The 25670-nt window shown below is 36.2% G+C and overlaps 1 protein-coding gene across 1 annotated transcript in view; it reads right to left on the minus strand.

Annotated features, from left to right (window-relative positions):
- ARAP2 (ArfGAP with RhoGAP domain, ankyrin repeat and PH domain 2) overlaps positions 1-25670 on the minus strand; it is a 126663-nt gene that overhangs the window by 31743 nt on the left and 69250 nt on the right. The window contains exons 19-24 of the mRNA XM_075148897.1: positions 19059-19222; positions 16828-17040; positions 14490-14595; positions 12475-12622; positions 11536-11604; positions 806-880 (exon numbers count right to left, since the gene is read on the minus strand). Of these exons, the coding sequence (XP_075004998.1) occupies positions 806-880; positions 11536-11604; positions 12475-12622; positions 14490-14595; positions 16828-17040; positions 19059-19222 (775 nt within the window). The remainder of the gene's footprint in view (positions 1-805; positions 881-11535; positions 11605-12474; positions 12623-14489; positions 14596-16827; positions 17041-19058; positions 19223-25670) is intronic.

Here is a 25670-nt window from a genome sequence, read left to right on the forward strand (position 1 = left end):
TACAGTAGTACTATTTTTTTTGTCTTAGCAATGTATATTCCCATTTTAATTCCTATTTAAAAAAGCATGTCTTATGTGCATGTATGTGTGTATCTACGTATACCACATGCCACATATATGTACAAACACAGGTGTGAGAGTCATATGCTGAATAGAACAAAAAGGAAACAGAAAAAGAGAGGTATAACATTTAAAAAAAACGCATTGCCCTAAATTTTCTACTTCCTTCTTAACAGTACCTGTCCTTTGCGATTAGAGAAATGAAATTTTTTTCCTCAGCATCCAAACAATAGAGCAGTACTACATGGAGACAAGTGCGTTTAAAATAGGCTATCACATACAAAGCTGAAAAATCTCAGTTATAGTAAGTAACAAGCTTTGGTTTCTTAGCACTCAAAGAAAGCAGACAGCCACTGGCAAAAAGAAAAATCAGGAGGAAGGTCATTTAAATGGCCTTGTACTATTGAATGAAACCAGCATTTGCTGCATACTTGTTAATGCTCTTGTGTGTTGCAGCCATAAAGCTGCAAGAATTTATACCAATGTATACTGCAGTAACACTGAAGGAGGACATCACCCCTTTAAAATTGTGTCATAACATTCTCCTTAATCATGCGTAATAATCAGTCTTTACAAAATTTAGGCAACACAGCAAATTAAAAAAAAAGATTATTTAAAAGAATAATGATAGATATAAATTCATACTTCCATTATGTAATTATATAACAACATGTATGAAAATAAATTTGGTATACTTCATGAGAAGGTGCTTAGTAAAACCACTGTTTTACTTCTGTACACTAACCCTGATTATAATACTACAGTCTGGCTCCTTTCTTTCCACGTAAACTTCAATAAGCAAGTCTCCAGCCTGGGAAACCTAAAAAAAACACAATAAAAAAAAATTGGACTGTCTTAAAAATTCTTTAAATATCCTTTTAAATTGAGAAAGTACAATTATTATCTAGTAGATGCACTAAAACCTTCTGAACTCGAACTTTTTTTCACCCACTTACCTACAAAAACAGTGCAAATGTTGATTCCAATGGAAAAACCTGCACTACATTCACTTTTATTTGACTACTGCAAGGAAGAAAAAAAAAAAACCTATTCACAGATTCAGGGAGAAAATCCAAACCCTGACTAAATCAAACAATCATATCAAACAAAATGAACATGCTTTACAAATATACATTCAAGAGCAGGAAAACTAGGGGAGACATGAAATAAGTGGAAATTTTAAATTTATATTTATGACTGCAAAGTCTAAGACATGAGTGTACCTTAGTATCTTAAACTGTCAGAACCATAACTCTGCTTTAGAGGTCAGCCAGGCTCACGACAGTGCCAAAATAGATGAATAAAATTTAAAACCATGAAAAAAGACAGGACAGAATCCCAAACTAAAATGAGTTACTTAAAAATGAGAGGAAAAACTACAAATAACAGAATATTTCAGTCATATAGCCATATGTACATATCTAGATAACCAAAATTCATTACTATGAAGACTACATTGTGATTATTAATCACAATGAAAACTTGTCATTACATAGTTAAAAAAGGAATCAAAATAGCTACTCTTGATTTCAATCTGTTAAGGATAGCCCTTCAAATTTGTTGGACAGATATCTAAACTTTATGTACAGTGCTAACATGTGGAATAATTAGAGGATAAAGCAAATGTATTACATAATATATAATAGTTTAAGATACTCAATACCAACAAACATAATTTAAGAATGTCTAATAATATTAAACTTACAAAGAAATTGGAAAGTCAGTAAATCCAACATTTTATGATCAAGGAGAAAAATCTGATTCATGAGAAGGAATTTAGTATTTTCCATCATTACTAGGTTTGCTCATCTATGGCAATAAAAGTATGTTTGTGGATGAGAAATTACTTTACTTTTCTACAGTTAAAAATGTCTCATGTTTTGCCTGCTCTAATTCCCTTGCAGTATAGTCATAAGCATCTTCAAAAGATTGTAATTCATCCCAGTACCAAAAAATATTTTCTAAAACTAAATACATGGTGATGATCAGAGCATAGGAAGAAAAAATAAGGCAGAAAACTGCACCTTTCAGGAGGTGTACCCTTTTATTAATAAGCCAATATAAAGACTTAATAATCAAATTAACATTAAGAATAACAATTTGTGTCTTAATTTTGAGAACAGTATTCATAGTGATGCTGCTTATTCATATATTACTACAGAGGAAGAGGTTAAGAAAAGCAAAAAAACCTGCATCATATACAGAATAAGATATTGAGAAAATGATAAAAACAGGCGAGCTTTGGGACACATTTTGACTAATTTACAGAAGCTAAAACTACATTTCTATAGAAGAATAAATGGCAGCAGTCAATTTTAAAGAACATTAACATTCTGAAAAACGGTGACTTTAAAGTTAGTTTAGCCTCTGAGAATAGAAAACTAATGGAAACATTTGTGAGGAAAAACATTACAAAGCTACTTTGAAGAAAGCTGCTTAATTATAGTGGTACAGACTCAAAAAAGCTCATTTAGTTGTAAAATTTGCTTTTCAGATGATATTACAGAAAAAGGTTGGAAATAAGAATGAAGCTGACATTTGATTTCCACTGGGTTCATGTAAACAACCGTATGGAGAGAAAATGTGATGTAAATTACAGCAGCAAACAGAAACAGCTGGCATAAGTATATGGTGGACAAAAAATGAAGAGCGGCTAATGAAGTGCCACCTGGAACGGAACTTCAGTGACATTTCAGGCATGAGAACTTCCAGGCCTTCAGCAGAGATTTGGTTCAGTTGTTCTTCTCTGAACACTATGCATTGCCAACCTGGAGATAATTCTGCTATAGCGACCTATTACTCAAATGTATTAAGTACCCACATCAATGATTTTCCCACAAATGTGCACACGTTTTGATGCAATAATGTCAGACTCTCAGATGTTAAATGAAAAGGATTCTTACACACAATTCTTAATTGTAGCTGCTTGAGGCCTAAGTTCCAATAACCCATACTGTTACATCACTTGGTCTGCGCTATGTCATCAGTTTTAACAGTAGCCCATCCAAAGAAGTTCCCAAAGAGCTACCTCTCCTGCATGAGCCTGAAGTCCAATCTCCATGCTACACGGTCTGCATACGCAAGTCTTGCATATGCATGGTCTTGCAAACTGCTTACAGGCTGAATGACAGTAGCTACTGAGTGGAAGTAGAGCAGCTGAAAAAGAATATGTTTCAGCATACCCCTTTCTTTCACTGAAATAATGAAAGATATCAACTTAAAGCTACACCATTCCCACTAACTACTGTTTCTAATTGTCGTGGTTTAACCCCAGCCAGCAACTAAACACCACACAGCCACTCGCTCACCTCGCTCCCCTCCGGTAGGATGGGGGAGAGAATCGGGAGGGCACAAGTAGGAAAACTCGTGGGTTGAGATAAAAACAGTTTAATAACAGAAATAAAACAAAGTAGAACAGTAATAATAACAATGAGAACAACAACAAGAACAGAATATACAAAGCAGGCGATGCACAATGCAACTGCTCACCGACTGCTGGCCGCATGTCGCGAATGGGGGGGGCAAGGCCTCCCCCCTCCCCCCCCTGGTTTTTATACTGAGCATGACTTCACATGGTATAGAATACCCCATTGGCCAGCTGGGTCAACTGCCCCAACTACGCTCCCTCCCCCCCCCCCAGCTTCCCCTGCACTTGGCAGAGCATGGGAGGCTGAAAAAAAGTCCCCGGTGCAAGCACCACCCAGCACCAACCAAAGCATCAATGGGCCATCAACGCTCCTCTCATACCAAACCCAAAGCACAGCACCCCCCCCAGCTACTGGGAAGAAAGTTAACTCTGTCCCAGCCAGAACCAGGACACTATTCTGAAAATGTTTATCCTAGTTCAAGTCTGTACTGGCAAATACAGCTCATGACAATTGGCTGGGATTTGGCTATTCTTTATATAGTATTAATGAAAGCATCAAATGCTAAGTTGGACTTAGCAGCAGTTTAAAAGAAGTTTATAAATATAAAATATATAAAGTGTAGCCATTCATATAATCTCATCTTCCAAAATTATGAGCAATATGCACTTTATATTCATGACAGAAGTTATAAGTGTAAATTATACCAAAGAGGAAGGTCAACCTTTTTCAAAAGCACTTAGTTTTAGCCCAGGTCTGGCTCTAATGTATTCCCCTAGCAAAACCTACTGACAACATTATGCATATTTAGGGAAATGCTGAATTCTTGTAGAGAAAAAGTTATATATAAAAATCTCAAAACATCCCTGTAACCACCTAGAAGCAACTTCTTCAATAAGTGGGCTTCAGGTAGTAAATACTTTGAAATAATAGCAAGTGCACCATCTTTGATCAGAAGTACTCCCTTTTGCATTGAAGTGGTCCCAGGCATTAGACATCCATGCATTTCACATGTTACATGCACATGGAGTTTCAGAAAAATGTATTTTGAATACATTTTGAAACACTAGTTACATTAATTGTGTCTGCTACAGAAAAATTGGCAACTGGCATAAAATGTTCCACAGCTTAATTCAGAGGGGAAAAATGTTCATAGTCGCAATCAAATTGCCACAAATGACAGTCAGGCTCCTGAGGACTCCATTCCTCAGTTGTTGTACTCAAGGGGTAATAGGCTGACATAACAGAGAATGCGGTCCCTATCCTTAAAAGCAGTTCAAACGTCAATTTATCAACCATTAAAAGGCAGAAGTTTTGTTCCAACATCCATTGCTTGTTTAGAAAGCTAAAAAGAAAAACGCCATTATCTCTGGGCAAGTGCTCCGAAACAACTAAGGTCTCCTGAGTTCATATTTGCTAGCTTGACTTCCGGTGGCTTTTTTTCCAGGAAATGCCATACAGAGTAAAGATATCACTGATTTGATAAGATCCAAAATCATTTTCTAATTCATACTCAGCATTTCATGATGTCTTCAGATACAACATTGACAGAGATTAATGAATAAAATCCAGCAGCTTAGTTACTATTTTCCTCATAATGTGTACTGAATACTAAGAATTCATGTTTTCCCAGTAGGAATCTGGAATCACTTCAGATACACAATTTTAAAATGCCCCAATGACCAAGTTTGTTTTAAAAATTTTGCATTACTTATTTTCTTTATAGGGAGAACAACGTCAACCACAGCTTTAAGTTGAGATCCCAATAGTTGTCCTATTTGGGAAACAGGGAAGTCTATATACTATTTTCCATTTTATGCCATTCAAGTCTGTATTAAAGAATAAAGCCATAAAACAATGTACACAATTTATAGTGCACATCCATTTTGCCCAGACAATACAAATAATATAGCATAAAATATTTGATTAGGTCTTATTAGTAAAATATTTCTAGAAGAGGGTGAAAAAGGTGGTACTTTACTATAGTAATTTTTCATTAATAATCAATTTTTCTGTCTCCTTTTTACGTTGAGATTTTCTACCATACAGATATTTCTGATATATTTTTTTCCTTTGTTTATGTAACAGCTCATATGGAAATCCAAAGTGTTTGGTCACATAAGGTCTTGAGCAATGCAAAAGAGACTAAACATTCTTTTCTGTGTTTAGTTTCACAATAGCAATCCTCAAAACAATCACTTTTGTGTGATTGAATACATGGGTATTCAACAAATTAGCCTTTTCTTTTGAAACATTCTTGATACCTAAAGTTTCTTTTCTTACTTAGGACTGGTGCCATCTTGGTAAAGCTGAGGAGCTCAATCCATCTAACCATTACACTCATCCAGAATACACTCTGAATGAGCCCACTGCCAAACCCAATGATTTGAATTCACCTTTCCAACAGTGCCGTAACAGGTAAGCTCTAAATTATTCCAGACGATTGTAAAGTTGTGGAAGGATTGTGAAGGGGTGGAATTAGATACAAAGGAAATAATACACTCCACTGCATCTAATAAAGCTGTACCACACTGTAATCACAGATATTCAAGGGAAGGAAAAATGCATTCAGGTCAGCCCTTACCTTGCTCAAGGAAGTATTTAGCCTCCTCATTCCTCATTTGCATATTAAAATGGAAGAAAATGTTCAAGTTCTCCTTTAGAAAGTACCTTATCTTAAAGATGATGGTTTGGGTCTGTGAATCAGTATCTGACACACACATGTTCAGGCATGCAAGAAAGGGAGAATTTAAGAGGCTCCTTCCTTCAGTATCCCAGTGACTGGCTAGGTCAGAACGCTTCCTATACAGCAAGCTGACTGTTAAGACTCCAAGTCTCCTTATCCATTTCACAAGAAACTTAAGTGTTTAATCTGGGACAGAACAGTACATCTGGGATCCAGGAGCCTTGCACTAAATTCTTAAAATGGAAATACTGTTTCTTACATGACACAATGCTTGAGATCGTGCCACTAGCAACCTAACAGCACAGGCCTGGAAAGAACCAGAGCACGCTCTGGTCAGGCCTCTGCCCTGAGCAACTGGGGTCCCAAGATCACCGAGCGAGCCAGGGAGTGCTTCTGCATCTCAGGTGAGGTTAGCCCTTGTGCACCTAAGACCTTTGGACTTTCACAATTCTTTGTGGTACACAAACACAAGACCTCCTGCCAGAAAAAAGAAAAAAAAACAAAACAAAACAAAAAACCCAAAACAATGTTGAGATGGAAATCATGGCTGTGGTGTCATAACTTACCCTAGAAATTATCTGAGAAAGCACTTCATGAATACAGCAAAAATTCACAGATAAACCCAGGTGATAACACAATTCAGTGAAATTTAGTATCAGTGACATGTCTTATCTAGGAGACTCAGTAGCAGACTCCATCATCCAGCTGAGACTCTCTCATATATCATATCTAAGTATTTAGCCCTTCTTTACCACATTCTTTGGAGAATTTTTTTTCCCATGTGATGAAAAAAAATAGATTTTCAAATGTATACATTTAAATACAAATCCTAATGCATTTCTTTTTAGCCCTTTCTCTCCCTTGAAACTGAAGTAGGAAGTGCCATTTTCTTCTATTTTGTAAGTTCTGTTGGTACAAGCATCCTCTCTGAAACTAAAAGTAGTCATTTCCAGCAATATGTTAAGAATGAATGAGAACAAATTTGACAGTTGCATATCACCTAATAAAATAAGAAGCCCTTTCACTGCTGCCTTCCAAATTTTAAGTATGATTAAACACTGCAAATCATCCCTTTCTATTTATGAGGCCTGGATGGATGAGCAAAGAGCTTCTTTGCATAAATGAAGCGTAGGAGGGATGGAAGGGGCGGGTGACCCAAGAAAAGCGCAGAGCTACTGTCCCATTGTACAGGGATGAGGTTAGAAAAAACAAGGCTGACCCCAAGTTGACGCTTGCAAGGGATGCAAAGGGCAACAGGAAAGGATTCTACAAGTACATAAACAGCAAAAGGGAGACTAGGGAAAACATGGGCCCACTGCTGAATAGGGCAGGGGACCAGGTGACAAATCACACAGAAGAGGCCAAGGTACTCAGTGCCTTCTTTGCCTCAGTCTTTACTGATAAGACTGACCTTCAGGAATCCCAGGCCCCTGAAGCCAGGGGAAGGTCTGGAGCAAGGAAGATTACCCTCATTGGAGGGGGACCAGGTTAAGGAGCACTTAAAGAAACTAGATATACATGGGGCCTGACAAGTAGGACCCACAGATGCTGAGGAATCTCACTGATGTCACTGTAAAGTCACTCTCAATTATCTTTGAAGAGTCATGACGACTGGGAGAGGTTCCCAAAGACTGGAAGAGCACAAGTATTGATCCCACCTTCAAGAAGGGCAAGAAGGAAGATTTGGGGAGCTACAGGCTGGTCAACCTCACCTCAGTCCCTGGGAAGGTGATGGAGAAAATCCTTGTGGAAAACATTTCTACACACATGAATGAGAACAAGGTCATCGGGATTAGTCAGCACCGACTTATGAAGGGGAAATGAAATCATGCTTAACCAAACTGATAGTCCTATACAATAAGCGCATGAAAGGATAGCAGCAGATGTTATTTATATTTAGAAAAGTTTTAGAAAAGTCTTTGACAGTGTCTCCCATAACATCATCATCAACAAGCTGACAAAGTACAGGTTAGATAAGTAGACAGTAATGTGGACTGAAAACTGGCTGAACAGCCAGGAGACCATTAATCTTCATCAATAACCTGGATAATGGGTCAGAGTGCATCCTCAAGAAGTTTGCAGATGGTACTAAATGGGGAGGAGTGGCTGATACATTCAGAAGGACCTCAACAGGCTGGAGAACTGGGCAGAGAGGAACGTCATGAAGTTCAACAAGAGGAAGTCAAAGTCTTGCACCTTGGGAGGAGTAATCACACTGTACAGTACAAGTATCACACTGTACTGTACAAGTACCAGTACACAGTGGGGGATGACCAGTTGGAAAGTAGCTTTGCCAAGAAGGACCTTGATGTCCTAGTATACAATAAGCTGATCATAAGCCAACAATGCACCCTCACAGAAAAGAATGCCAACGGCCTCCTGGGCTACATTAGGCAAAGTACTGCCAGCAGGTCGAGAGGCGATTCTTCCCTTCTGTTCAGCACTGGTGAGGCCACACCTGGAGTACTGTGTCCAGTGCTGGGCTCCTCAGTACAAGAAAGATATGGAACTACTGGAGAGAGTCCAGTGAAGAATCACCAAGATGATGAAGGGATTGTAGCGTCTTCCATATAAGAAAAGGCTGAGAGAGTTGAGACTGCTCAACCTGGGAAGAGAAGGCTTAGGAAGAATCTTATCAACATGTACAAATATCTGATGGGAGGGAATGAAGAAAACTGAGATACTCTTCTCAGTGACACCCAGTGATAGGACAAGAGGCAGTGGGCACAGATTAAAACCACACAAAATTCAGTCTGAACACAAGAAAACAATTATACTCTGAGGGTGGGCAAATACTGGAAGAGGTTGCCCAGAGAGGCTCCACCCTTGGAGATATTCAAAATCTGACAGGACACCGTCCTAGGCAACCTGCTCTAAGCGGCCGTGCTTGAGCAGCAGTGTAATTAGACCAGATGATCTCTACAAGTTCCTTCCAACCTAGACAACTGGAATAAAGCTGCCTCAGGGGAAGTTCAGATTGGATATTAGGAAAAGGTACTTCACTAAGAGTATGGTCAGTCACTGGAACAGGCTCCCCAGGGAAGTGGTCATGGCACCAAGCCTGTCAGAGTTCAAGAAGCGTCTGGACGACGCTCTTAGTCATATGGTTTAGTTCTAGGTAGTCCTGTGAGGGGCAGGGAGTTGGACTTGATGAACCTTATGGGTCCCTTCCAACTTGAGATATTCTACGATTCTATGATAATTCCGTGATGAGGTAGCAGATTTTGTTTCATTTTTAAGGTTAGTGATATCACTATTTTTTGCAAAGAATTTAAAGCTTAGCCATGTGTGTTATGAGAATCAAGCCAGAGTCTATTAACACAGTAGGTGTAACCATCAATTCAGAAAGCTGATTATTAATGCTAGAGACTTTGCTGAGAGCAAGGTAAGAACAGTTAAAATCCCAGTTCAATCTTTCTATAACTCTGCCTCCCAACAACCTGGAGAGTCCCAGGGAAACTAGTCCAAACAGGCCCAATTATTCATGAAGGTTCCAATTTGATTATAAAGTTTAAAATTTGGAAGACTAGCTTTTTAGGTGCTGGAAGCTTTTTAATAAAAACCTTACCAATTTTAGAAAGCCTAGACTTTTATTTTAAAAAAACAAAAGCAAGTCTCTCTTTTTCTTCAACAGGCAGCCTTCTAAATACAATACACCTCATAAAGGTGATTTCACAGTGGTATCTGGGGTGGAAAAATACAGAACAAACCCACTTTATTTGGCTCTTCTCTATATCTCCCACAGCTTCAGTTTTAGACAAACCCACTTAGCCAGCAGTTGCTACTATCTTATTCAATCCATCAACAGCCTTTCAGTTTCTACTTTTTTCTCCCTATCTAATCAAATGTCTCCACTATCTCTTTCTCTACTCATGAAACTCCTCTCATATCTCCCTAATTTTTCCAGAAGGTATTACAAACATTTAACCATTACAGCTTCCCAGAGTTGCTTGGAAAACATCAATAGTGTAACAAGCTGTAATACGCATTTTTTTGGTTCTAAAACCACAGAAAAGAATGTATTTAAAAGTCTGTGCATTTCCACTACCTTAGGCTTTAAAATGTTATTCTCTTATCTCAATAAGGTCCTCTTCATGGACCCCAGAATTAGTAAGTTCCATTAAAGATACTTCAACCCTTGCCTTGCAGAATGCTCTTAGGGTTATTAAATTTGGGGTTTTTTTTTGCCATTACCAAGGCAGATGTTTCCATTCTGCAAGACAGATAGTAGAAGTAAACTTTAAATTGTTTCCCAGTGACTTGGTCACTCCCCACCAGGCACCAGAAGGAGCAAATAGGCATTCTACCTTCTATATGCACATTCACAGTAGGCCATTATGGTCAGAAAGCTTCATGCCACTCTGACCCAGACAATAAGGGAATATGAGATAAAAATAAGACTCCAGATAGCAATTCACAGAACATGCAATTTCAACATGTATTTTCAAGACCCTGTCTTCTTAATGATGGCTTACAAGGTACCACAAAACTGTTGCTGGAAGGGGGAAGGCAACCAATAGACAAAGCATTATAGATTTTTTCTGCTAGCTTTCTATTAGTTTCTAAAGCCCTATAAGCTCCAAAATCACTGAAAGCTTCTCCTCCACTACTTTAGATTTCTGAAAAAGCTTTTAAGCTCCCTACATTTCCTTTTACCTCTCTTAATTCAACCACCAATTTTTGCTTTAATTAGGAGTGTACACAAAAACCATTCAGACAGTGAAACATGCTATCACTTCGCTGTTTCTTACCACTCTGAAATTATTCAAAAGCTGTAACAGGTAAGACTGGAACTCAAGATGATAATAAGTAGCATAAGATCTCCCATTTCCTAATATTGTATCCCGAAGTTCAGTGTGACTGTTAATATGTCTGAAGCTTCCCCAAATATTCGTGCTTTGGGGTTCTAGAAATGGTCACAAAACAAGATGCGGCTAAAGATTCATATGCTTTAAACTCAAAGGGATGGTGAAACTCTAATGAAGAGAGACCATGTATACCCAAAGCTCATGAAATAATAAAAGTATTAATATACACTTGAAGGTATTTAATATGCATGCTTAAAATTAAAAAAAGGAAGGTATTTAATATGCATGCTTAAAATTAAAAAAAGACAGGTCATCACTTTCACACTTGCAAATGTTGACCATTTCCTTCTAGTACAATTTATGAAGCATAGTAAAAGCATATAACAACCTGTAAGTTATCCCAGTGCTCAGGCCAGAACATAATTCCCCAGTATGCTTTACACAGAACTGTTCTGCTTTATCAGATTATGCCTCCTCTTTTGCTTCATTTTATTTCCCTCAGCCCTATAGCTAATAACACTGGTCACTGTACAAACTTAGAAATTTACATTTAGAAATTTAGGTACAATAGTTATTGTTAAAATTGTTTTCATACCACTTGATATTTGCCACTTACCTGAGTGTCTTTCCACCTGGTAATAAAGCTGTTCTCTATATCCATTTGTTTGACCTGGTCTTCATTTATCTGTTTAAAATGGATCATTTTTGATCCATTAATAAGTATAAGGGAGTTACTATAAAAATTACAACATAAACTAGCAAATGCTAATTTAATATAATAAACTAAGATAAATACAAATATAAATATAGAGGAATGCTTACATTTAACAATAGTAAATAATAAATAGTAATGTAACAATAATAAATATTGTTAAAATTAACAATACTGATAGTCATGTTCTTAAAGAAGCAGCTATGCAAAATACTCTATGAGTCAGAAACAGCACTTCATTGATGGGATTCATTACTATAAATGTTATCAAATACATATTAGAAGAGAGAGGACTCCATGAAAAACTGCCAAACAATGTTATAGTGGCACAGAAAACTCTAAACCAAAATGGCTAATATGTATTGCTGCTAGTAGTATCTTTTCTATCCAGTTGGATTTAATGTTCTTTCTAGGCCTAAGGAATCAAACACTTTCTCTAAAGTCTTTATTGTAACTACAGCTCAGAGGCTAAGAACACAGAATTCTTCCATGCGTTAGTTCTGATCAGGCCCATAAAATTTGAATAGAAGTATTATTTTTAATAGTCATAATCTTAAATTTTTCTTAAAATTGGTATGCTAGTGTCAGCAAGAAGAATGTGCACCATTTTGGAAAACAGTAGCTCACAGCAATCCTATAAATATAGTCTTTCCTATACAGGCTAAGCTAGCTGGGAAACAAAATTTAAAGCAGACAAGAATAACGTCCACTGAATTAGAGATCAAAAGCCCTGCAAATCCTCAGCCAGTGTAGCTAATAGCAAGATCATCTTTAAGAAGATTTCTATATTTTAGCATGTCTAACAGCTGAGCAATTAGGACACTTTTATATGAAGTTACCTACATCAAAAAGTTGCACATAATTTTTAATTAGATCTTCAATTACATTGACTTCTTCACTAGTTTGGCCTTTAGTTTGAAATAAGCATGAAGAAAATACCATGGCTAGATTGTGGGGGTTCATATGATTGATTTCAGAACACTTCTGCACCCTGTTGAAGGAAAAATAAACATATTTAGAAGGTTCCATTGTTCCTTTAATTGTCTGAGCCTCCTCTACAGAATATGGAGTGCATTTCAAAAAGAGTAACTACATTAAATGCAATGAAAAAAATCTAATAGTATTTATTCTTTTTTATAATTATTTCTTTACACTCTTTATCTCACATCTCATTACAGAAATGAAAACTTACACTTTATGTCTGTGTCTCAAGCGATATCAAAATTATTTAGAATAGAATAAAAATAGAATAAAATAGTTGAGTTGGAAGGGACCTACAACAATCATCTAGTCCAACTGCCTGACCAATTCAGGGCTGACCCTTAAAGTTAAACTGTGTTGTTAAGGGCGTTGTCCAAACACCTCTTAAACACTGACAAGTTTGGGGCATCAACCACCTCTCTAGGAAGCCTGTTCCAGTGTTTGATCACTCTCTCAGTAAAGAAATGCTTCCTAATGTCCAGTCTAAAACTCCCCGGATGCAGCTTTTAACCATTCCCACGCATCCTATCACTGGATCCCAGGGAGAAGAGATCAGCACCTCCTTCTCCACTTCCCCTCCTCGGGAAGCTGTAGAGGGCAACGAGATCGCCCCTCAGCCTCCTTTTCTCCAAACTAGACAAGCCCAAAGTCCTTAGATGTTCCTCATCGGACATGCCTTCCAGCCCTTTCACCAGCTTTGTTGTCCTCCTCTGGACACATTAGAGTACCTTCACATCCTTCTTAAATTGTGAGGCCCAGAATGGCCCAGAGTACGCAAGGTGAGGCCGCACCAATGCTAAATACAGCTTCACCGTATTATGTTACGTAAGTATATCCTACAAACTTATGATCTAAGATCAACCAAATGTGGAAAGAAATGAGATCCTTCTTAGTTTCTATGCTTATGGTACAGTTTTCATATCAGTTCTGTTGTTTACATAATGTGTCCTCTTTTGGAAGCAAACACTTTAAAGTATCACAGAATTTTGGCTGTTATACACATGAATTCAAACTACTTTCAGAACAAATATAACCTCATATTGTATCTGAACTGGATATCCTTAGAAACATCGTTAAATGCAATACTGACCATAATCTATCCCAATAATGGTAGCAAATCAATTTAATAATCATATAAATAGTTTTTAAAGGACATCTGCTATGCACCTGGCTATGTAATGTAATTTCTGAACACAATATCCTGTAAAGAAAAGGTTCTACACATTCTCTACCCACTACAATTTATCAGGAATGTAATTTGACTCATTCAATAGATAATATAATATAATATAGACCATTACTTTTTAACCATTGCAGAATCATCCAAGTCCACATTTTTTAATACATTTGCTGCTGCTTATTTGATCTAGGAATAAGACCATGACCTTTGTTGCTTAAACAAGTCTATATTTTGGATATTCTCTACCACTACAAAATGAAAAACAGAAAGGGTAGCTAATTCTCAAAGTTGTTATGTGCAATACGGATTGTGGAGAAGGACATTTTCCCTGAAAAAATCTTTTAATTTCAAGAACCATTTGCAACAATCCTCTGGAAGACTAGGACACTGGGATAAAATGAGTTCGTATAAAGAAGCTACATCAAAAAATAAACTACTTGGACACATATACTGGCAGCCCTCTCTCACTGTAAGGATGTTCCATCCCCCTGATATTTATAGATATCTACTGCTAAAAATACAACCGAAGAAAAAACACATTATAAATTAAAAGGAATCAAATATAATTAATCGTCACAACTAGGTAAGCTTTTGATGCTTACTAGTTAATGAAACAAGCCACATTTCATTTATGGTAGAGTTATACTGAGAATACATTACAAGAATTTCTCTGCTACAGTGCATCATTTGCATTGACCTGTAAAGATGTTCAATTAAAGCAGCCAAAGTTGCCCTATTGACTGGTGGAAGCGTCCGAATAAAAGCTCCATACTTCCTCACACGTTCCTTTTCATTCTGTGTATCTGCCAGAAAATAATAATGATTGAGCATTAATAACAATGCACACTCAAAATCAACAGCAGTTCTCATTAACTATATTGGCATCATCTAGTCATTTAAAATTACAATTTACCCAATCATCCTCTTCTTCATTAAGGTAGTACTGACAACCTACTATTAACAAAGTCTATTATTGTACACTAGTTCAAGGAAACAATATCAGCAATAAAGAGGGCCAGTTCTATATTCAAGCACCATTTGCTACAGTTTAAGACTAAAATCCCAGGATACCAACTGCTTTTCCTCTCAAAGGATATTTAATATGTAGTTTGTGTGTGTACATTGTGACTGCATCTGTGTATGCACAAGTGCAAATGTACTTCTAAGGGTTCCCAGAGATGAGAAAGGAAAAGACCTTTTCAACTTTTTTATTTTTATTGGAAAATTGTCTCAAGGTCCAAAGTAGTTTAAAGATCCAAATATATAAGACTGATAAGAGGAGAGAAAAGGGGAAGGGGTGGTGAAAAAGTTGTACAAAGTTACACAGCTGAACAGTGGCAGAGCCGATGATAGGAATTCCAGTCTTGGGAATTACAGTATCTGAGACACAGCCACACCTCTCTACTTTCAAGTTAAGTCTGGCTCCCTATGTTGCATAGATACTACAGAGCATAATCCTGCTCGGGGCATGAGCAAAGTTAATGTAAATTTTATTTATTTATTTATTTAGCTTTTTCTATTCAGTCCCTTGCTTCTCTCAAGTTTCTGAAAAGAAAAAGCACAGAACTCTTATCTCTTCCAGCTGATTGCTAGCACTCTCCACTAACTACTGCACTATGTTTTTATTTCTTCAGTAATTGGAAGAAAAAACAAACAAAGAAACAACAAAAACAAAGTTTAAAGCTCTTCTACTCTGTCTTTCTAAAGTGTTTTAGTCCTCCCACAAGTACTTTCAGTGTCACTTAACTATAACAGGACAAGATTCTCTGCTGTAAAGATGAAGCAGAATTTTAGCCCCATGTACAAATCAGGAAGTTAAATCCCTGTAACACCATTATGCACTTTCACAAAAGAGCCAACTTAAATATAAACTGCTACAGATACAACTTTGATTTCTGACGAGAGCAATCTTGTGGTAAGTGAATAAATTCTTAATATTCTTTCCTCTAGTTTGTTCAAATCGAGGTTAAAGGTCAAAAATGTGTAATATTCACACTTGAATTTCCCAAACTTCTAGTGGTTCATATTAAAGGAACCTCCATATGTTTGAATTTAAACAAAATCAGAGAGGAATATGCTTTTAATATCTTTTTTAAAGACAAAACTCGCCACACAGTAAACAGGCCTATATGATTTCAATGCACTAATACAGAAATCAATGTTCTATCTTAGCTTTTCCTATGCATCTCTTACTGCTACGCATTATCTTCAATTTTATAGCAGAGTTTGGGAGGGAGAGAGTTTGTTTCTTGCAGTCTGTAAATACTGCAATATAGAAACAAATAGAAATATAGCTGGTTTGTAAGAACACTATAAAAATCATCACAATTCATGCAATGAGTAACTAATTTATTTATTTATTAGTAATCTCATGGTTCTGTTTTCAACTATACAGAGACACACATTCTCATGTTGTAAATACATTACAAGTTACAGTTTGGGTTGAAGTTACTTAAATTTTCTTTCAAATTAAATTAGTATTTCTAAGGAAACAAAAAACAAGTAACAGTTGTTAACAAATCTACATTGTTAATATACATAACTTTGTGTGAATGTTCATAACAAATATTTGAAGAATTTAAGCAGCAAGACTGTCATTTAACTATTATGCAGATGGTAGCATCAACATTTTGCCACTTTTGAACTAAACTTCTACATATGGTCAAAAGACAGAGTACACGTTTTTTTCCTACTCTAACATTTGTCTATTTCTTGAATTCTACCATCAATGCTTCCATAAAATATTAATCATCACTTCTTACCTTGGCTGATCCAACTACCACACAGTGCAATATTGGTCTACTGTTTACAGATATGTTGTTAAGGAAACATCGCTATTTGTTATTATTATTCTGGTTCACTTAAAGGCAATAAAATCATCTCTGATTAACATAAGTCTATTGAAGCCAAGCTCTAAACATTTTTTTTTCCTCACTACAATTGTTTTGCTGATTATCAAATAACAATCCCCTCAAATTTGATACTGAAAATGTACATACAATCTTTCCTGTATTGAGTGTTATTGAATACATTACCTAATGCAGAGATCCAGAATGGATAAAGTTCTTTAGTGAGAAGTGCATCATTTATTTGAGAAAGAAAACTTTTCAAAACATCAGTCACATCTTCAAGCTGGTGTTTTCCTGCTCTTAGTTTAACACTCCTTGCATCTTTTTTGAAGCTTTCCAGCAGCTCAGTCACATTGGAAGAATCACCATTCTTAAGGTAGATCTGCTTGCTACCTAAACCTAAGTTTAGGTACAGGACAGAAAAATAAATAAATGTAAAATCAAGTATTCTTTTAAAAATTTCAAACGTTATTATATGAAAAGCATATCTGGCTGTCAAACGCATCGTATTTCCTACTAAAATCTCTCTGACCTTTTGCACATACTCATTTTGTTAGTAAAAACACTGCCAAGCCTGCTTACACCCAACCAGACCTCTTTGCAAAAAAACACATCATAATATTAAGCAAGCCTAGGATCACAATTTCAGGAATACTTTACAGGCAATTCAAATCCCCAAATCTCTTCAGGACTTCCCAAAACAATAGTTTCAAAAAGCACAGTAAAGGAAAGAAGTTTTGATGACTGGTATTGTATTACACATAAAACAGGGCTGCTTTCATAAGCAAAACTATTTTATTACCCTACTGACCAACTCAACTTAGGACTCACTAAAGTATTATTGTATTCATCCAACCTGAAACATTTCACTCTTAAAAGCCTCAAGATTAGTAGAAAGTATTCCTTTTTTCTGATTTTTCTCACATTCAGGAAGACATCAGGCAGCCACTATTCTTCACTGTTTAACAACTAAAAACACCAAAGCCCAAAGTCAACTTAAAAGAAAATTCATAGTCTAAAACACAGTCAAGACTACCATCAATTACTGCATATAAGAGTAGCCAAAACATTATCCTTTTTTTTTTTTTTTTAAAAACTTGTGGAAGTTTGGCATAGATGTGCAGTCCCATTGTTTCTCTTCATAGAGGTGTTTCCTTCATTCCCCACATTTCTTGAAAGAGAATCGTGTTTTATACAAAACCCTGCTTTTCTTATGTACCTGTCAAATTAAGCACTGTCAAAACCTATGAAATCACGTTCTTGCAATTCACCTTTCCTGTAATGTCCACAAGCACTACCGTTTGATACTGCCTTGGTGTTGTTACTGTCAGGAACAGCTGTGGAACTGATAGTGTCTGTCATCTGTAGACCACAACTAAAGACAGAACCTTTACCATGTTGACATTATGCACTTGTATGCATATAAATAATTCCTTCAGCTTTCAAATGAGTATTTTAACACTCAGTAACGCTGATCCTGAAAAAACATATTTTTCAATAAAGATTTAACTTATTTAAAAGACATTAGGAAATAGGATTTTAATTTAGAACACACACGAGCGATTGGTCTGAGCGGCAGACATAATTACCCTGCTTTAACAACATTTCAGCACATCAAACAGTGTAAACTATACTTAGAATAATTCCTAGTGCTAATGGTTAAAAAATAATTTAGCAAAAACATTTTTTTTCTTGGGTTTAGGCAATAGTTGTAACCCAGACAAACTATTTACCATAACGCGTGTTGTCATATTCAAAAGTTATTTAGTTAAATTTCAATCACTGAAATATAAATTAGGCTTTCTCATACTGACAGAGGTTACAGACACATTTATCCTGAAGACAGATTTGTACAGGGTTGATACATATTTAACATTTCACAGGAAAACTGATTAATTTGCAGTAGTACAAATGACACAGACATCATCTCCATATGATCTAATGCTATGGAAAGTTATGCTGGCAAAATTTACTTAAACAAATAGTAACTGACTATATGTCCTTAGTCTCCAGCAGCCTTAAGACTGAACTCGGCTCCACAGTTAATATCAGTTTCCCAGAAGATGTGCTGACCAGTCCAGGTCATAGCCTTTCCTGGTTCACATAGCTTATTTTCAGGGCTGAGGTGTTCTACACTGAGGCACTGGACCCGAGGCTGAGCTACATCAGGCAAACAAGCCAATTTTTAAAATAGGAAGGTGCCTATAAAGAGCATCTACCAAGTTGTATTTCCCCAAACTGCCCATTCTCAGATGCGTGGCAGCATACTTCACCATTGCATCAAAAAGTGGCGAGATTAACGAGGGGTATGGTTTTTACTTTAGGTAATATATAAACTCATTCAATAAGATCTGATGGTGTGGGGGCTTAGGTATTATACAAATGATCTTAGGTTGAATAAAATCCACTATACTTACCATACTGTGTAACAAATGCTATACAGCTGTTCACTATAATAGGAACATCATTTTTGCTGAGCTGCTGATCTTGTAACGCATTACCATCTGTACCTGCTGCTTTTTCAATTGCAGTATACCAGACCATGAAATCCAGCTTTGTATGGCCATGAATGTATAGCGTTCTGAAAAGTATAAAAATATTTTGAATGCAGAAAAGAAATAGAAAACTGATGTAATTGTACTACAGCAACAGGGCAGATATCTGAAAAAAAAAAAGAAATACTTGGAGTAAGACATCAAGGCACCTTCCACCACATAAAGCTGTGGTGGTGGCCTATTGTTACAGCATCTTTTTTTTTCCAACTACATTTGTACTAGCAGTGTCACAATAAATAAAAGAAGATCCACAAACACTGTCACAGGCCTTTGAAAGGACCTGACCAACATTTTAATTACTCTTCTTCAGTCTTGCCCCTACACTGTGCATTCATAAGTTCAAGTCAAAGTTAAGCCGGAAAGAGAGACTGAGAGGCATCTTTCAATACTGGAAAAGGCTTTCCTTCTTTTCTATTCCCCACCCCCCCACTTCTTTAGAGGAGACATACTGAACTTCCCTCCTTCACATGAATCAAAATGATCACCCTTAGGAAATCACAGAGCGAAGGAACATGTATGAAAAAAACAAGAGTTGAGGTAGATGTTAACTAAAGAGTTAATGCAACTCTTTAATTACCTGTTTATGTCAAAGCATGGCCCTGTTCTGATTTTATTATTTAAACATGCTACAATAACCTCCTCTGTTTACCCCTGACAGGCTAGCTTCTAAAAGACAATTCCAAAATTGAACAGTTTAAGGGTGTATGTCCACCCATATGCATGTATGTAATAAAAAACTGTTTTAAGTGTTAAAATAGCACGCAAACTTTTCTACATACATACTCTTCGTCTCCCACTAAAGAAATGTAAGGGATTCATTTTTTAATGATAATTTATTTGCTAATTAGGAAAAGTTAAAATGTTCTACTTAACTTCTATGAAAATACTTTCATCAAAATATAAACAAACATTCATTCTGATCATTTTATTTAGAAAAAAACCCAAAGCATTTTATATAAAGATGGAATATTTAATTTCAGATTTTTCTATTAGCATCTTTCAATTTTGCTTTTATAAACGTTTCCATTCTAGCATTCCTATCACAATACAAAGTGACAATGCAGTCAATGTACACACACAGACCCAGGGATGTGAAGTATTCTCAGGATCTACCACACAGACTTAGCCATTCAGCAGCACAGTAGGAGACACTAAAATATTTCATCTTACTGAAGCCCCTTTTTAAAAAGTCTCTACTTCATGACTTCGAAAGTCATACTAACCACCACACATGCCTGGCTAGTAGAAACACTCAGCCTCTCTCTTCCTTTAAGAAAAAGCAATAATTTGCATAAAGCTCTCAAATTTTTACAGCAAAATGAGTGTGTCCAACTCAATACTTCCAAATATTTCCTGAAGACCTATCAGAACAGATATCCTACATGGGTGGTTCTCAACCAATGGCTTCCAAACAACACATCACCCTGACGTCCCCCAGTATTGCTGTAGTTATATATAAGAGGAAATGAAAAAGTTTGAACTGAGTGGAAAAGAGTCTGACAGTGGATGTTACACTATTCCTTTAGTACTATTATTCACAGATCAGCAGAGGTTACGAGTATGATGTATAAAAGATTTATGTTGCTTCCCAATACAAGTGATGCACACATATAAGCATATTACTGTCTTTTTATTTTCCCTGCGTAAAAGCAGGATTCGCATTACGGTATTACGCAAAAGGATAAACGCAACTCTCAGATTATTTTTTGTTATCTAAAGAATTATGCTATGTACACAAGAAGCAACATACTGTAAAGTGAAAATATTATCGCTTCTAAAGAAGAAAAGGGCAACACTGCTGTATATCAATGAATTGGTACCAGAGGAGGAGAGAGGAAATATAGTAGCGTATTGAACTTCAAAGGTAATTTAAGCTTATCTGTATTTTTTCACAGAGATATGAAAGTCTAAATAATGTGCCTATGAATTACCTAAACTATGTGAAAAAGACCATCTTGTATTCTATGGATCTTCCCATCCTCCCCTCAATGCATCACATTAGGAAAAACATATCAGAACCACCAAGAGATGATGCTCTCATTATATTCTAAAATTTGAAAAGCTGTGAGTTAAATTCAAATTACAGAGGAAGAAGTTACTTAATAATTAACAAAGAAAATGGGGTATCTCTTTAAGTAGCAGTCCTATAGCACCACCACAGTCAGGCACACCTAGGAAATACGTTTAAATCATAAAAAAATACAACAATGTACGAATAAAAAGTTTAAGCATTCCTTCCAATTTTAACACTTTCAGCCAAACTTAACATTTTTTTTCCTATTTGGAAACCATTTGTTTATCTCCATGAACCTGGAAGGTGGCATGAAAAGGATAGGGGAAATAGTTACCAGCAGGAAAGCAGAATTTCCCACAAAGCACAGTAGAAGTCTACAGAACTTCGCGAAGTAATAGAGACAGCTTTGCAGATCTAGCTTCTGCTTTTCGTGTCAATGTCATCATCTCTCCACACAGTTTTCAGAGACAGTAGTAATAACAAATACATGTATTTCTCACTGAAACAATTGCTATTATCAAAATACAAGGTTATATTAAATGCAAGGCTTAAGACTAAGTATATAAACACAGGCTGAAGTGTACTGGTGTCCCACGTACCACAAAACTGAGTAACTTAATGTCTAGAATACTTCTAAGCTTATAGAATTAATCATGTTTGAAAGAATTTTTACTGCAACGTTCACAAAGGTCTACCTATCACGCAGACTAATAACTACTTTGCACAGGCTCTGAACCAAAATGCATTCCTACAATATAAATACAGTGCCTTCTACAATATGTTTATATATGCGCTACTTCTTCCAGTTCACAAAATTGATAAAGAGCACACATTTCATAACAAATAGTTAGCAATAGTGACTACATGGTGAATAATGGCGGAGTTTTTGCTCTGTTAAATGTGACGCACACGCAGTCCATACCCCAGAAATTAGTAATTTAAGCATTCAAACAACCAAGAAGACTGACGAATGCAGATTTCTGCCTTAGTGAACTGAGGCAGTTGAATTGGCGTAAATGACTGAAGCAGTCCAAGATCACATAGTCTCAACATCAAGGAAGCTATTCTTAGCTTTTCAACTTTATCGTGGACTACCATCACAACCTTCTGCACCAGTAGTCATACAAACAACATATATGAGCACACTTCATCCACAACAGTGCAAAGGCCTATGTTTAACCCATCTTGCTTTAGCTATGTCTGTATGCTCTGCTGCACAACTCTGCATTGGGAAAGCAGTGATACTAAGTGATTCTGGGTAAGGGTTGTGGGGAGGAAGGGTGAGCACAACTCAGTACCCTCCAGCAATTTTCAAGTGATTCTAATAATCTACATGTCTGAAAACAGAGGTACTAAGAAGGTATGCATTGCTATGGAATTATACAGGAATAATCAAATTGCAACTAAAGCATGGAAATTCCACTAATAATTACAGATATATAACAAAGGTCAGCAATATTTCTTCAAAGGATATTATATCCAGCGCATCACACTGGAAGCACAAAGTCCTTTCACTCATCTGAGTCTTATGTTTAGATTATTTCTGGATTCTAGAATTTTGTGCTCATAACTGCATTTTACAAGAAATCTTACAGCTATCATCAAAGGGTTAAGAAGAAAGCATTGTAATTAATGAACCATGAGCATAAAGAAATTGTGCCAGTATGTAGGGAAGGTTTATTATCTATAATAAGAAAGAGCTAACTACAAAAGAAGCATTACGGGGCGGGAGGGGAAAAAGCACCATCTGGATTACATCATGGTCTGAAAATATTCACTGACACCTAAGAGAGCTTAAATGATTACAGAAAAAAAAAAAAAAGAAGAAACATTTGAAACTGAATTGTCTGCACAACTATTTTTCCTTAAAGTATGGCATTAGAGATTTTGCATTCAATTTTTTATATAGAAGATATATTTAACAATTACTATATATAGTTGTTTTCAGACACCTTTACTCTCTTCAGTGTATAGATCCCTCTGTTGACCTCTGCTGAACTACACAGGAGTAGCTTCTTCAATCTACTATGCAACTTCTGTTTGGATGGCGACAGATTGAGTATCACCAGTCACTGCGGGAATTTTACAAATAGATAGGAGAGATCAAGGCGAAAAAAACCCAAACTGAGTATGGAGCAAACCAGAGGACATCTCTGTGTGACAGAGGTAAGTGTCAGACGCAGAAATCTGGAAAATGGTTTGCCACTTCTAGCAAGAAGTCAAGAAGCATTTTAACTCTGAAAGCAGAACACAAGAGGAGGCGAATGACCACCTGATTACAGCATAAGAAAACAGTGTAGTGAGAAGTCAGGATTTCCAGCTGGGTTGGAGATAGTTCTAACAGGTTGGACAATATGTTCCAACAGAGAACAGAGTGCAATGAAATTTCAATAGGTGCTACAAAAGGGAGTGTGTCCCTCTCTAATTTACTTTAGCAAAGATACCCAAAGACAAACATGAAACGTCTCTGAGATCTGAAAAAAAGATCTAGAATTAGAAAAGGTCTAGGATTATTGTGAAAATTTAGGAAGTACACTGAGCTTCAAAAACAACAACAATCTTCAAAACAGAAACATTCTTGTTGCTTTGAAAATGTTTTAGCCTGGTTCAGCCTCTCATGATATGCTATTACTTTGCAATGTACAACAGTTTGTATGATTACCTCCTCATATTTCTGAGTTAGTAGTCTTCTTTCACTGAACATGTCAGAGAATAAATGAACAGCAAGGTGCTAAGTAGAAAACATGGTAGAGGAAAAGGGGGGGGGCAGGAGCAGATTGTATTCATACCTAAGACACTTTAGAAAAAATCTCACATGCTTTTTGGTAGTATTCTCTCTAAATTCCTGTGTTTTATACAAGCTGGAAAGTATTATGCACCTTGCAGCCCAAAACCAACTGTAAACTCTTCCTCTGAGTAGTTACGGTTCAGATGAACATTCAATTTGTGTACCCCATGAATTTAACATACACATAAATTTACTAAGTATTTTTTAAAAGTCCAGATTCATAGATTTATTATGTTATAATTATTTCAGCAGTAAGACTTGAAGTTTTTATAGTTCTGAAGCTGTTTACTTGTCTATGCAATCACTCTTTAGTGAGAAGTCCATTTGTAACAACTCGTGTCATTCGTTTGCCTACAGGAGCCAATGGAAAAAGTGTCAAAGAAAAAGGTCTATGATACTTGTAATGTATGATTTTCTCTAATTAATCAACCCAATGACTGAGACTTGGAAAAAAGGCGTAAGTATTTGTAAATAATGGGAAGTTAGGTTGAAGTCAGTAACAAGAACAACAGAAGAACAGTATGAGCTTCAGTAAGAAAATACTCAAGGTATTTTCATCGTTTCTTCTAATAAAATTTATTAAGATGTTGTAAGACATGGACCATATTTATTTCTTCATGCAAAAAAGGGTGGGGTTTTGTTGTTTTGGGGTTTTTTTTTGGGGGGGAGGGGGTTGGTGTGGTGTTTTTTTTTTTTCTTTTTTCCCCCAACCTTTTCTTAATTCTGGAAAAATCTTACTCATTTTGTTTCATTCCTGACATACTGTTTTTTGGGATTTTATCATTTATCCTGCGTTTAAATGACTAACAAATTACCATGAAAGCTGTCAATAGATCAGTATATAGGGTCTCTTTCAAGTGATCAATCTATGCCAAATTTGGCATTAGACAAGCACTGCTATAAAATAACAGACAAAATAGGAAAACCTAGAAACTATGATATATCATTCAGTTGATGCTGATGACTACTCAAAGGTATTAATTAATTTATCTAGGGTTTGGAGGGGCAGAATAAGGATTGCTGGTTTTGTTTCCATTTACAATAATTGAGTCTAAAGATAAAGGTGATTTTATATTTAATAATTTTCCACATACATTAAATTTCTTATCACTGCAAGATGCAATATCATGCAACTGTGCTGAACACCTGGATACTTTTGGAGTAATATCCTAAGAAAGAATCACTATGCCAAAGCTTATATACCCATATGGCTTTTAATGGTTAAGATAATGTTAACACTATGCAATTAAATTATTTATGGCAGACTTCAGTGAAGAAAAATTAAATATATTCATGGCCACCATAAATCAGCCATGGCCCTGTTGAAATTATTTTCAAATAGTTCAGAATTTCCATTAAACTATTAAAAGCAGTTCAGGGAAAACCTACCCTCACTTGGCAGAAATATTATAATGAAAGAAATAATAAAAGCTGACTTGGAGCTAGAAGTTTTGCTCAGCGCTGATATCTATGAAATTAGATGCACAATTTGTATTCACCTATTGGACTGCACCTTGAATAGGATACCTCTGGTTCCCTGGTTGGTCTATGCAGCTTACTTAATGCTAAATCTTTCAATGTGCCTCTTCAAAAAAAAACCCAGCAGGAAAAAGTGTTTGCTTCTGATCTGCATCACCTTACTGAATTCTGGAACTTAAACAGTATCTTAGGA

This window comes from Calonectris borealis, chromosome 4 (assembly GCF_964195595.1).
Source record: "Calonectris borealis chromosome 4, bCalBor7.hap1.2, whole genome shotgun sequence".
In the NCBI taxonomy this organism is placed as follows: domain Eukaryota; kingdom Metazoa; phylum Chordata; class Aves; order Procellariiformes; family Procellariidae; genus Calonectris; species Calonectris borealis.